The following is a 15304-nucleotide window of genomic DNA, read 5'->3' as shown; positions in this document are numbered from 1 at the left end:
CAGGCTCAAAAGGAGCACCTTGGTATGTGCTTAAGAATGGCTTTGTCGCCATTCAAACCCAGGCTAAAGCCGTGCAGGTCAGCCTAAAGCCCTCTTCTGTCATTAAGCCATGAAAAAGTTCAGGCGTTTTTTGTTTTTTTAAGGTGAGTCAGGAAATTGTCTATATACCAAACTGAAAGATTGCTGTTCTCTACTTCAGAAAAGTAGAGAAAATTTAGATTTTAAAATGGAAAAACGTTCTATTTTTCATATTTTTCATTTAACAATTCAACATGGATGCATAAACACCTGGATTTTATTTCAGTGTTAAATACTAGTTAAAGTAATGGATTATTATTGAAACATGTCTCCGGACCTTTACTGGTTGTTGATTTTCTTTATTCGGACCCCGCTGATTTATAATTGGTTACCCCTGCTCTAGAGGCTTAGTTCAAGAGACAGAGGCTCAAACCTCAACAGGGATTTCTCATACAGGCCGACAGGCGTCCGGGGGAGATGGCGTCCGAGAGCAGCTGATAAATGATAGCGCATATTTCATGCAGTTTAATGACTACATTTATTAAGTCTGACAACGCACATTTTACCAAGAATTTTAAGAAATTTACAGGGGAGGTTTAGCCTGCCTAGTATTTAATGGGAAATCACCAGAGGTTCATAGCTACCCAAACTTCGTCCTACCACTGCTCTTATTGCTGTTTCGTATCAAACAGAGGAAAAGGACAACAATAGCTTCTAGCTGCTGAACACAGTGACCAATTAGGATGGAGAACCAGTTCCAGTCCAGAATAAATACACACGGGCATATAATTTGTTCCTCTCTCTTGGTGCTTAAGCGTTTTCAATTGGGATTAACATGCTGGACTCTGTTACAGTGCCAAGTCTCAGCTTTAATTTGACGAGGCCCAAATTTCAAATAGTTCATTATTAATTAGATACCTTGCCCAGTAACGATGCCTGACCACTACTTGTTTTGGTTCAGAATCAGAAATACTTTAATGATCCCAGAGCGAAATTACTTTTGTTAAACGCTCCAGTTACAGTTTTATATATATATATATATATATACAGTGATGGGCAGTAGCGCCGCTACATGTAGCGAAGCTATTAGTTTAACTACATTTTCAAGTAGCTTGACCGTAGCGTCGCTGCTTTATTTATCAAGTAACTTTCCTGTAGCGACGTTATTGTTTTGATCAAGTAGCGACGTAGCGTCCACAAACGCTACAAAATCCAGGGCATAACTAAGAAATGAAACCAGGTTTTCTATTTCTAAACAACAATCAGCCACAAAACTACTGTAAATAGCAGTTTCAGCTGACGCTTTATAAGTGGCGTAGTAGCACAGGCACACTCAGTAGGGTTAAACAAGCGCACCCTTTCCGAGGCTGTCTTTCTATTGGCTGGAAAGGTTGCTAGGCAACGTTCCTACTGCAGTCTGAGAGAGCAAAACAAATCCGCAAGCAGAGCCTATGGGTTTGCGAGCGTAACTGAGGCCCGTGCAGAGCGCGGTTTGTGCGCGAAGAGATGGAGGCAAGCGAGAGGAGAAAATATCTGTGATAATATAGAAAATATCTGTTTAAATCTGAGAGAAGAAACAAAGATTTTTGAGAGAAGAGAAAATATTTGAGAGAGAGCGCATGTTTTGAGTGTGAGCATTATAAGTTTTGAGTGCAAGAAGATGAAATTATTTTCTCTAATTGAAGTTATGTGCTCTTGCATTATGGCAGGATAATTCTCCCATATCTATGTGCCACTAAGATACTCTAATTAGAGAGCAGTAATGAAACTTCGATATTGTATTTTCATGGCCTAGTTATACCTGACAGGATGTTTACATAAATCTGTTTTTAGGCTGTGCACAGAAATAAATAAATGCTCAATAAATAAATAAATAAGCATTCAATTAATTGCCTCCAAAAATACAATGAATAAATATGTAGGTAGAAATTAAATTATATGGTGAGTCATATATATATGTATCTCTTAATTAGCTTCTTTATTTTTTTACCTTCTTTTGTAAACAATTTTGTTTGTTACTTGAATCAACTGTTTAATTGGGATCTTTTGTAGGGTTTCGTTTTCCCTAGAGATGTCCATTGAATGCAAACTCATAGCCATGTCTCCATGTGTAGAACACTACACAGTACCTTTAACTTGGTTCTAATAACAGCAGATTGTTTACTAGTTTGTCTACTAGTAATTACTTTAGTTTTTATTTTAATATGCTGATCATAAAGCAATGTTTACACTGTGTTATGTCATTGGCTGATCTTTAATAAATATTTTAACCAGTGTATCAGACTCATTTTGAATTGACATTAGGTTGGTACAACGTTAAGTAGCTTCTGATGTAGTTAAGCTACTTTTAACACATTAGTGTAACTTAGCTTGCTATAATTCTTTAGGTGGTAGCTTTGGTGTAGTGAAGCTTAATTTATTGTTGAGTAACTGATAGCTTAGCTCACTACACTGGACAAGTAGCTTGCCCAACACTGTATATATATATATATATATATATATATATATATATATATATATATATATATATATATATATATATATATATATATATATATATATATATATATATATATATATATATATATATATATATATATATATATATATATATATATATATATATATATATATATATATTTATACATCCAACTACACAAGATGATAAAGATAAAAATAAAAATAAAAAAGATAAAAATATATACACATAGCTCTTCTGTATATATATATATATATATATATATGTATGTATATATATATATATATATATATATATATATATATATATATATATATATATATATATATATATATATATATATATATATATATATATATATATGTATGTATATATATCCATATGTAAAACTAAATTCAAGCAAAGTGATAATCCAAGTAAAGTGATAGTTCATGGTCATCAAAGCTCACCAGCAGCTCGAGGGTCTGGTTTTGAAGATGTGATTTAGTTAGTTGTCAACAACAGGGGCCAGTATGTCAGAAAGATATAAAGCTTTGTTTTTGTTTTTTTGTTTTGGTATTCTGCAGTTATCCATAGTTAAATATTTTAAGTTGACTGTTTTAATGTGAGTGCACATGATTCCCTCACATTACTCCAGGATGCTTAAAAGCCTTGGAGTAGATTCTTAGAATGTTTAAATCTGTACGTCTCATTTTGTTAGCCTTTGATTATTGTTGAGAGTAGAGCCAGCCTTTTGAAATTGGCTCTAGGGTGTTTGTTGTCTGATGGTTTGAACCCCCAGCTAAACTGTTATGCTGATATTTACTGGATATTTCATCTCTGCTAAAGAATTGCCATTTCCAAATGCTCGACCTTATTAACTCAGCGAGGCACAGTTCTGAATGTGTTGTTTAGGTGAAACTTTCACATTATAGCTTAACCAAATGCCTCCTGGCTATGACAAACCAGAGAAACAAAATTTAGGAGCCACTGCTCAAACCCAAACACATCTATCTCTGGGACCCTAATAGGTAAGGCTTGAGTTAGAGAGCTGCATATAGCCTAGAGCTGTAGCACTGTCAGTGATTGGACGGCTGGGTTTATGGGCCTGTGTCTGAACTTTATTATGGAACGTTCAATAAACTGTTTTACTCTGGTAATGTCCGTCCATTTGAGTGGCAGCAAAATGCCACAGGAAAACCATCATGTTGAGTTTTATTGCCAGTTTTCTGTCCCTTTTGATTTATTCAGGAATGTTATTTTAAGCTCCAGCTGAGCAGAGCAAAAGTTCTTTAATAAAAACTTTTTTTTGAACAGTGCAAAAAATGTTCAGAGGATACAAATGAGGTTGGCTTTTGTTCATTAGAAGGTGACTCTTCTATTCTGAGATACTGCTGACTCATCAGTCTGTGCTAAATTAAAAGGCATAAATTTAGCATGTAAAATTAAGGCGGATTTTTCTGTCTCTCTAGGTATGAGATTCGGGACATACATCTCGTGGAGGAGAGCGTTCTGGAAAGCCTGAAGCTGAAAACTGACTTCCAGAATTTCAAGCCGCGACCTTTTAACATGCTGGAATTCTACGACCGTACCGGTCACGACATTAACGACATGCTGCTGTCCTGCCACTTCCACGGCACAGAGTGCAGACCAGAGCACTTCAAAGTGGTGAGTGTTTTTCCCTTCAGAGATTTTGTTCTTCCCAGCGGCTGTGAGTCTCCTGAAGCCACAGCCAAGGTTCTGGGGCTCCAGTTGCTGCCAGTAAATATTTGGAAGCTGAAGAGCAAACATTATGGCCAAGGTTTTCATTTTGTGAGCTGGTCAATGTTTGAGCACATCTAAGATTCATGAAGAGAGTTTTTTTTATCCACATTATTTCCCCCCTTTAGCTCTTCACAAAATTTTCACTTGCTAGCAAAGCCAACGCAAATGCAGTTAGTCAATGGAGAGCAGCCTCAACAAAGAGAGAAAACATTTTAAGCAGCTTAATTGTTAACCTCCTTAATCATTAGACAACATAAAGGGGTGTTAGTGCAGAGGTTGCAGGGAAGTATGGCTCTATGTATTCAAAATAGGAATTGATGACTTGAATCCATTGACAGGTACTGAATTTTCATCACAATTTTCGTGATAAGTTTGTAATCCTAAATCATAGGCAGGAATCCCATTTGAATTATAGACCTTTAAATTTTTTTGTTTAAATTTTTTTTTCCAACATTAAAAATGATTATGCAGCCACTAAAATTAATCTAATTATTGTGGATGTTCTCAAATCTCTGATATATATGAACTTATTAACATTTGGATGTATATCCTATGTGCCTTTTATATGAATCAAGTTTCTGAGATAATTTTGGTTGGATGTTTCGAAACACAACTAGGAAAAACTGGAAGAGATCATTAAAACTGGTTGGTTTCATGGTATTGTCCAGGATTTTAAACATTATTCTAAAACTTTGGGATGTTGAAGGCCTAAAAAGGCCATTCCAGAGACTAAGGTTATATTTTTACCCCTGACACATTTGCTTCATTTGTTACAGACCTTTTGTGCAGGTATGAATAAAGATAAGAGGACTCCAGTCCTGGCTAAACAACCAGACTGAGACCCTCTATTTTAAGTGTTCTTGGTCTTTTTCCGAACTAACTGCGTTGCATTTCACCTCGTGTATGAATAAAAACTGGTCTTGGTCCGACTCAAATGCAGCAACCATACAACTCATTGGACTCAGAAAGCCACTATAGGAGTAGATGTAATATCAGAATCATACCTGTTCCACTGTCTGTTGCTTAGGAACATTGCTGCCAACATCTTGTGGATCTCCCCCTGGCTTAAAGGAGGCATTCTCCAAAACAAACAACAATATTTTAAGTAAAATGTCTCTAAATCTGAGCTGCTCTCAAATTTCAGACTTTATAAACTGGTTTAAATCTAAAATTCTCCATAAGTATCTACACTGAGTTTCATTAAAATCTGTTCAGTGGGTTCTAGATAACAAGTTATCACCATGCAGGGGAAGAGAAAACACTACTTAAAGTCAAACATGACTGAGTTTTAGCTGCTTCAGTCAATAGACATGCAATAAGTATAGTTTTTCCTCTTTTTTTTAACTCCATTTCATGGAAATCGTTTGGGGAGATCTAAAATGTGTGTCTGTGATGAATGATACATTACTTCTAGGTCCTTACCCACCAATTCAGTTCCAATTGAATTTTATCAAACTAGGTCAAACTTTTCATACTATGTCTGGTTAAATGTTGTTTTTTTTGTGTGTAACAACTGTTAAGATCATAACACAGCATTATAGTGTGTAGTGGGAAAAAGTATTCAACTATTCACCCTAGTTAAATAAACGGAGATTGATGGATTTCACTCAGTCGGCACATTATTTTCATATCTTTGCAAAGAGAGAACAGTTCATCATACAACCCTTACTGCTCTGTATTCAGCCCCGTTGTGCCTGGGCAGAGTGTCTGCCCCTTACTTACGACAATGGAAAGCAGTCAGAGTCAAAACAAATTACAGACACTTTGGTTAAACAGTAACATGCTATGAATAATTCTTGAGAAAGAATCTGGCTTTTTTATGAAAGAAGCCATGTCTGGTCTACAAACATCCTCATGCAGGATAATTGTGTGGCCTTGCAGGTGAAACAGACTGAGTGAAAACTTTATAGTGAGTAAATAGAATAAATTAATATATGAAATGAGAGAAATCTAAATTTTCCGACCACAGGTGACTAATATTAGATGACATGAGACATCACATTAAGTCATCACATCTGGATTTTAATTGATGTGTAGTTACAGAAACTAAAGTGGTATAACATTACATACATTATTAGCATCTGCCCCCGCAGATATTTCCCCAGGGGAGCTAATGTGCAGGTTCTTTTTAATGTAATGATTCTGCTGCACAATGCAGAATCATGGCGTGATTTACATGCATGGTATTTATGGGGTTTTTTTCTCCACTGCTGGAGATTGTGAGCATTTCAAAAGCGAAAGAAAAATCTTTTTTCACTTCTACTACAAAGTCATAAAGATTATTAAAAATTGGATACATATTTTCCTTAATTTATCCAAACCGTAGAAATGATTATATTCTCCAGAGGGGCAACAAATACCTTTTTATAAATTATTATTGTAAAAATTGAATGAGAATACTGTTACCTATTAAAATGCATTTATTCTGAAATAGAGTTTTATGAATAATGTGCCTATACAGGGATTCCCCATTACTAAACATGTTTGCATTTTGACACATTATAGACACTAACTTTAATTGCATTAATATAAGAGTGACCACCAAAAAGCAGAGTATAAAAGCGAAATTAGAATTTGTTGTAATTCTGCATCAAAATGAATATTATCATTGCTGATTGTAAGATGGATGCAGCTTACTACAGAGCAAAGTCTGGGTACTGGGCAGAGGCTCATCTTTCAACAGGAATCTGACCTTAACTGTACAACAGGTGCAGAAATGAGGAGAATGAGACTACTGTCATATTGGCTTTCAGGGATCTAACCCACATGCAGAACACTCAGAGACTGGGAAAAAGTTCACAAGTTTATTGAATAATATTTTACAATAAAGAACACTGGTTCTGGGATAAACTGGGTCCGGGTCTGATCACGACTGGTTTTCTCTGCAGAGAGGGACAGATTGGTTAGCAGACTTTCAGTGGACTTGCAGGTTGAGTGTTTGCAGGTCTATACCTGATCAGAGATGAGCAGAGCAGTAAAAGGGGGGAACCAGGAGGGTCCAGAGGCTGAAGGCAGGCAGAGGGCTAGGCAAAGGCAGGGCAGAGCAGATAATCTTACTGAGCAGATTCTGAGCTTCTCCCTCAGCTCATGCTGAGAGCGGGCAGGCAGGTTTTCAGACTGAGTGGATTTCCAGGGGTTCTACTGAGAACAGACAACTTGGTCTCACGTTTTGGAAACCCTTCCAGGTCTTCAGGTTTCCAGGCAGGTTCTTCCTGAGAAGCAGAGAGGACAAAAAGCAGGTTAGGTTCAGGTTCAGGCTTCAAGGGAGTCAGAGATACAGACAGGCAGGTTGGCTCAGGTTCGCTAACCATAACTGGCAAACACTCTGGCGTCGGATTGTAGCTCTGCCCCTCCTTAAATGCTGGTCCCCTGATGAGCTCATGAGCCGCAGGTGTGGTGGTCAGCTTCAGCCCCAGGAGACCTAGAACGTCCTCTGCTGGAGAAAGGTGGACAGACCTCCAGATCCCAACAACTACGGCTGTTCATGAAAATATCAATTACATCTCTGTTAAAAGCTGCAATCAGTATTGATTACCACTAATTTTCATTTTCTTTGCCTTTTTACCTCCAAAGTCCAGACCAAAATGCAATCTTACACCTTAAAGAGGCTGTTCACAGATGCCTGTTATTCAATCTGACTGAGCTGGAGCTATTCAGCAGAGAATGGGCAAATATTTCCTCCTATAGCTGGTTTAGACAGTAAAACAGATTTATTGTTATTGCAGTAAGAAGGTGGTTCAACACGAGGCTGGACACAAATACTATCAAAAATCTTGTATCATTTTCCTTCTACCTAACTGCTGTGTGTCATTCTTTCATATGCAATTCCGGTAAAATAAAATACATTTTGTAGTTGCAGGATGACAAAATGTACTTTATTATGATTGAGATTAATGTTTAATTTCTTAATAAGGGCACAAACATTCTTAATATACACAAATATTCCTATAATAACGAAACCAACTTAACAAAAAAAATTCCTATTTGTAATCTTTGTTGTAAAAGCTTGCGAATTTCTTTTTTGTTGTTTTTTTGCAAAGTAGTAAAGTTTTACTAAGTGTGATCACCCTTGAACTTGTCTTCAAATCACATAATAACCAGCCCTCTAATGAATTTACTAACCCTTTAAGTGTGAACAGGAAACATAATTTCCTCCACCAAATAGTCCCTTTGAGCCGTGGGAGGAAGCTTGTGGTTGTGTGGTGCTGTAATGATGCCAGAGAATAGAGCATGTCTCCTTAACCCAACCGTTGCATCACTTTTTTTGCACGGATGAACACATCTTTCCTAACATTTGATTAGTTCTGCCTCAGCTCTTTCAGATGCTGGAATATGAAATGTAGAGATGTGAACACATGAAACATGAGGCACGTCTAGGAATCCTGCTGAAGCATCTTGCTGGTCCCTTCATGTTTTATCTAAATCAAAGGGAATGACATCTTATTTAGTTGGATCAGTCCGGGCGGGATTTTAAACCTGAAACCCACCCTTCCTTTTTATTATTATCAGATGTAATAGAGGCTCTAAGAGGGGTCTGAGAAAATCGCATTTGGCAAGAAGAAAGTGACATTAGAAAGGTGCTTTGCCACCAGAGAGGTTTAATGTCTTGATACCTTTCTCCTTATCATCCTTTTCTAATCTACATCACATCACATCTACCAAGCTGTAAAATACACTTCCTTTGAAGGCCGCCTTTGATGCGAGGCATTGTTAATCTTTACTGCATTCCTCAGCAATGTGCCTGATGAATAAAGAAAGAACTATATCCCAACTGACTGATCTTTGTGAAAAGATAAAACACAAAATGAGGGCCTATAATAGTATGCCTCATTCTGTCTGTTATAAGATTGCAGAATCAGCTCCCAAATTAATGAACAGGACTGGTTTGGTTTCATTTGAATAAGCAAAATAAATAAGTGATTCTAAAGAAGTTTCTCAGACAAAATTTGAATCAGTTTTGTACAAAGTCTTACAACTATGTAAAGACATTGGTCTATTAAATATATTTGAGCAAGAGTTAAGTCTCTGAATGTTTGGATTTTGACTGGCTTTCAGAAATATTTTTTCTCAAATATTGCTTGGATCTAATTCAAATTTGAGCGTATGTTTTCCTTCTAATAAGTGCACTAAAACAGCTGAGCCACAGCCAAATCTGCCTAGATATCTTAGTCACTTATCAATTAAAAAGTTGATGTTGACTTGGACAGAAAAAAGTGCTGATAGTGACATGATTACATACATGATATTTATGCAGTGAATGGTTCTGCTCCGGGCACCGTGTTTGTTTTAGATGATTTTTTGTTTCACTGTCATTGTCTCTTTAGCACCAAGAAAACATATCAACTCTGGTACCTTTTAAATCTAATGCTCTGCTCAGTAGTTTGTTGAGATATTTATAGTTTAGTAAGGTTGGATAGTGAGCTTCTGTGAACTTCATTTGTTTAAGTCTTGATACATATTTCCAAATTTAATTTGATCTAATCCTTAACTGTTTCATTCTAAAACACGCTGAAACCACTGTAGCTCTGGCTCTATATGTTCAATTTAATTCAGTTTATTGACAATGCCTGTCATTTCAAGGTATTTTACAGTGACAATTCAACCAGATCATACAGTCAGACTGGTGCAAAGTTTTCTGTCTAAGGAAAACCAGTTGATTCAATTGACTCATTGACTCAATAATAATAAAAATAATAATACATTTTATTTGAAAGCGCCTTATCACAACACCCAAGGACACTGTACAGGCAGATAAAAACATTAAAAACAGGAAGCTAAAAAGTACAAGCATAAAGATGCCACAGAAAACAAAATAGCAGAAAGTAAAATAAAACCAAAGGAAGAAAAGGAAGAGAACAATATTGAAGTGATGCGTAAGAACTAGATGGGATAGGACTGTCTGAACAGGAAAGTTTTGAGTCTGGATTTGAAAAGAGGGAAGGAGTCCAGAGTACGGAGATCCGGAGGGAGGGAGTTCCAGAGGTGGGGAGCAGAGCGACTAAATGCCCGGTTCCCCATTGTGACCAGACGGGCCGAGGGAACGGAGAGCTGGAAGGACTGGGAGGATCTTAGGGAGCGGATGGGGGTTTTAACGTGAAGGAGATCTGAGATGTAAGATGGAGCCAAGCTGTGGAGGGCCTTGAATGTAGTTAGGAGGAGTTTGAAGATGATTCTTTGTTTGATGGGGAGCCAGTGGAGTTGGCAATCCCTCACACCAAGCATGTTTGTAGCGACAGTGGAGAGGAAAAATTCCTTTTAAAAACGAAGAAACCTCCAGCAGCCAAAAGAGGTTCAAGGAGACATAAGCAGACATAATGAAAGAAGCTGCGATACAAAAGGCAACTGTCAACCAGTTCCACAGGCGGCCCTATCCAGGAAACACACAGCCAGGCAGATGAGCTCCATGCTAGCTCTCATGTCAGAGGATGAAAGAGAGCACATACAGTTAGTCACAATAAAAGAATTAGGACTACAGTGAAAAACAGTCCAAGCTCCAAAGTAGGTTTCTTGTTCTGTTGGAAGTATTTTTAAGGCTTTTAAGGCATCTAACTGGTTTTCTTTAAGAACCTATTTAGCTGAGTGCTATATTTCCATTTAACTTCCTGCTTGGAAAAGTATCCCCAAGTTTATCTTTGCTTACATGCCAAAAACGTAGATTTTGTTGACATTATACAAGAACTAATGATGTTATGAGATGAGCCGAGGCTTTGAGGCGTGTGTCGAGTAGTGAAGGGGACGTTTCCGCAAGGCACCTATCAGGGCTTGCTAAATTTGAGGGAGGAGCCAAAATAGATGTCTCACTACCCCACCCTACCACGTGACCACTTCTGAATGTGGTTCAGCTCTCCTGAAACAATGTAATGATCAAAATCTGAGCAACCCACTAGTTACAGCTGTAATATTGGTTTTAAGTAATGTTGCTTTATTAATTGCAGTTGCCATTGTCACTGGTGTAAGCAGTAAGACATTGACTTCCTTTCCTTAGGTTGGTGGTTTGAATCCCACCTCGGTCTTTTGAAAGTGCTGCTAAAACTTAACAAGTATTTTGGCTAATGTGATTAATTGTGTTGGTTTGCCCTTTGGTAGTACACACTGCCAAAGTTAGATTGTTTGGTTTAACTGAAAGATTGTTTAAACACATATCTTCCAACCCGATTAAAACCGAAAACTGTGGAAAAACTATATTATTAACTATTCTTCAAGTATATATAAACTACCAGGAGTATGCAAAGTCTATTTTCTAAGGTAAAGGGAGCCAGTCTAAACATTTTAGAATAGTAGTAATGCGCTCTGCCTTTTTAGGTTGAGTGAAGACCCAGGTAGCAGGATTCTGGATCCCTGTCAAGAATTCCCTTTTAGGTAAATGGAAAGAAGCGTTTGGCTATTTGAAGAAATTAGAATCATTAAAAAATTACTTCTGCTTTTAGCTGCTACCTGAGGACCGGATAAATGCTTTGGCAGCGTTATCAGCACTTCTCCAGAGTTCCCCAACGTTTGAGGAGAGTCATCAAGGCTAATTGGACTCAGAGGAATTCCTGGTGTTGACAGCAAACTGTACTTATTTCACAACCCACTCATCAGTGAACTCTAACAAAGGGAACCAAGTAAGAGTCCCACTCTGACAAGAGCTTCTCTTGGTCTAATGCCTGGCCTTTTTCTCTTTGTCAGAGAATCTGACAGCTCTGTCCTGGGAATAGATGTGTGTTGGCAAGCCCCCGCCATACTGCGGTTGTGACAGTTGTCTTCTGATTCCTTTACTCTGATTACAGCTGTCATGTCTCAACTAAGAAACATGCATTTTGAGATTCTCAAGACAAAATGCTAAACATGTAAGAAGAGGGGAGGCAGCCTGGAGAAGCCCTGCATTTTATATTTCATCCATTTCATCCTGTGAGCATTGAAAAATGATCACAGGTCCTTTAAGAACATTGTACATGCAAAACTTTAAAGATCATTCCGCCCTCTTTAAAGTCTTTGAGGCTGGGCTCTGCTTCTCGCCTGCTTTAACACAACTGTGTAAAAACCCTGGAAATGACTTTATCTATTATTGTAGCAGCAAAATCATAATAAACATTTTATAACAAATAATAGGTAAACTTTAATTCTTGAAAAGAAATAGTTTAGGCAACTGGACGTAAAGAAGCAGAACTTTTCAAGCCTGAGCATGACCTGGATAATTGACTGAGAATCTTCTGAGATATATTAATTTTCTTTGTAATGATTTGCTGATATGTTCTGGACTAGATACCTCACACACCAGGCGGGGACCCATCATTGTTTTCTAGATGCCTATGGAAGGGGAAAGGCCCACAGCATCACAGATCATCAACCATACTCCATAGCTGGTTAATATTCCACTTTAAGGAAAGTAAAGGCAAATAAACTATACAAGGGGATCAGAGAGGAAAATAAATAAATAAAAAGAAACAAAAAAGAATCATGGGGATTGTTAAAATTTAAACTGGAAAAACAAAGCTCAAAAGAAACTTTGAGATAAAAAAACAAACAAACATAGAAATAGCTCAAAGCATAAACAAAGGACCAAAATGCTCAAAAGAAACTAAGTTTGAAGGGCTGCAGATGGTGGCAGAAGGAGGTTTGTTTTATGTCAAATCCACCTGGAGTGTTTCCACCTGTTATAATCAAGTGTAGGAAGACCCAGATGTTTTTATATTTATGATGATTATACAGAAAAGGATTTTACCTAGTATGACCTCTACAGTACATCGACCAGTTAGCATGCAGATGGTGTTTAATTCCTTGTTATGAACAAACAGTGACTCCAAGAGATTACACTTTACTACAGTTTCCTTAAAGGGGACTTTGGAGATTTAATTTGACCTCTATTGCATTCCTGGTCATGTTTGTGCTGAGAAGATAGATAGATACAGTGTGGGTTCCGATAAAGCCTGACGGCTAAAAAAAAGAAAGAAACATTCCACCTAAAATGTAAAAGCAAAGTTTAGAATTAATTATTTGTTTTTTTATACTAATTATTTCCTCCTAACTAAGGATTGCAGGTGGGGAAGTTTAAGGCTTTGTTTGCATCTTTACCAGGGGGAACCAAATGTTGAGTCCAACACTGTACACATTTAACAACTGAAAGTTTGGTTCTAATGTTTTTTTTTCTTATGCAACCTGCATGTTGTCTTGGTATGAAATGACCGAGTTTTAAAGTATAACTCTATGGGAAATATTCAGCTTTAAGCTTCAGACTATGGGCTGTAATGACAGCATATGTATTTGTCATCTACTTTAAAATTCCTATTGGACTGTTGGATTGCTATTGTACAGTAGTCACACTCAGAGTGTGTAATTAATAATTTGAATGCTCTAGAGTTCATGTACTGATGGTCAGGTCTAACCCTGCAGGGAACATGGATTTCTCTGACAACTGTAGCAACCTGGAGACTTGGTTTAGAGCCAAGTTAAAGCAAAAGGGCATTTTATATATCAATTGGGAAAAAATATTCTTAAGTCTGGCATCTCCTTTTGGTTTTTAAGACTTGAGGCGACAGATGTAGAGCGCAGCCACCACCCACATCACCCAGTGGCTTTTGGTCAGCACAGCTGCTATTTGTAGCCTGACTTCTGAAACTGTTCTCGTGTGCCTAGTGTAAAAACTTGCGCCAGCTCCCAGTGACGGTGTTTATTCTGTTTTTCCTTTCCTCTCTCTGCCTCAGGTCTTAGACTGTTTTCTGCATTTACCCTTCATCACTTTTCCTGTGCCGTAAACCCCTCACATCCGCTCCCATGGGCATGACGCTGCTCATTATGCTTTCATCACTCGTCTTGTTTCTCTATTCCCTCCTCTACATCACTTCTTTGCACTCCCCTTTGTTCTCTTCACTCCAATTATACACTCCTTTGACTTCCCAAGTTTTTAGCTTTCATTTAAACAAAAGGGAAAAAGCTCAACACTAAGATGAACAGAATTAGATAATAAACAGGAAATTAAATTTTCTCTTGCAACCATCAGTAGAACATTGATGAAGTTATGAACAGCCTCTGAGATTAAAATTTCACCCACAGGGATGAAGTAGAGCCATTTACTGCTGACCAACTCCAAGCACTGATTGCTAACACATTATCCAGGTCATCAGATAAATGCTGAACACAAACAAGAGAAGGCAATCCTTCATGTGAAAGCCATACTGGTTATATAGAAACTGCACAACACAGCGTGAAAGGACAAGCACAACTTTATTACTATTAATTTTGACCAGAATATAAAAACTCACCCACCTCTAATCTGCAAATGAAACCCTCAGCACAGTCTTTGAGCAGAGTTTATTTAAAAGTTTGTCTGTTTGTCTCAGGTTTGTCATTCAGCTTCATTCACAATGTTAAGATATTCCAATCTTAATATTTCCAGAACCCATTCTCTCTCTTTAGCAGTGTTTATAAAGATTTTCTTGGTTAGATCTTACAGGTTAGAAGGGCTGAAGGAAAAGCCGACATACATTTAAAATATAAAATGATTTCCTTTATAGAAACATACATATTTTGGTTTTTATATTTTATTTTAAAACACATTTGTGCTCCAGCTAACTGGCTTACTTCAAGCCTTCATTCCACAGTGCAAGCCTCCACACTGAGGATTTTTGCTGTTGACCCCTGGTGAAGCTGATGTTTACCACTGGAAAAAAAAAGCGCTAGTCAACAGTAAAATCCAGTCACCAACCTGTTCCTGCATCTCTAATCAGCATAGCTATTAAAAGATCCTCATTTAAAATTAGACAGGATCAGTCCTTTCCAAACACTGATCCAATCATTCTCCCAATTAAACTCAAACATCCGCTTCAATAATCCCAAACAAATCTGCTCATCTGAGAGACATTTTCCCTTCATTTTGTATTTTTGTTTGTTGCAGCATCTCGATTTAGGGAGAGGATCAGTGCTGCTGCTTTAGCACGCTCTATGTCTCTGATCCTGAGATGGGGAAAACACTTTTCACAGAGACATTTCAGACCTAGGAAGAAGGACAGTGGCACTGAAAATAGCATGAGGCTTGCTGCACTGCTGTGCACATGGTTTATTCATTCTGAAGATTAGTGCAGGTGA

General features: G+C 37.5%; 1 protein-coding gene across 1 annotated transcript in view; it reads left to right on the top strand.

The window, feature by feature from the left end:
- Window positions 1-15304, top strand: part of LOC119799174 (acid-sensing ion channel 1-like) — a 79127-nt gene that overhangs the window by 7135 nt on the left and 56688 nt on the right. The window contains exon 2 of the mRNA XM_038308976.1: window positions 3949-4144. Within this exon, the coding sequence (XP_038164904.1) occupies window positions 3949-4144 (196 nt within the window). The remainder of the gene's footprint in view (window positions 1-3948; window positions 4145-15304) is intronic.

This window comes from Cyprinodon tularosa, unplaced genomic scaffold (genome assembly GCF_016077235.1).
Source record: "Cyprinodon tularosa strain WSP-4 unplaced genomic scaffold, ASM1607723v1 ctg651, whole genome shotgun sequence".
NCBI classification, from domain to species: Eukaryota; Metazoa; Chordata; class Actinopteri; order Cyprinodontiformes; family Cyprinodontidae; genus Cyprinodon; species Cyprinodon tularosa.
This window is presented reverse-complemented; position numbering and strand designations above follow the sequence as displayed.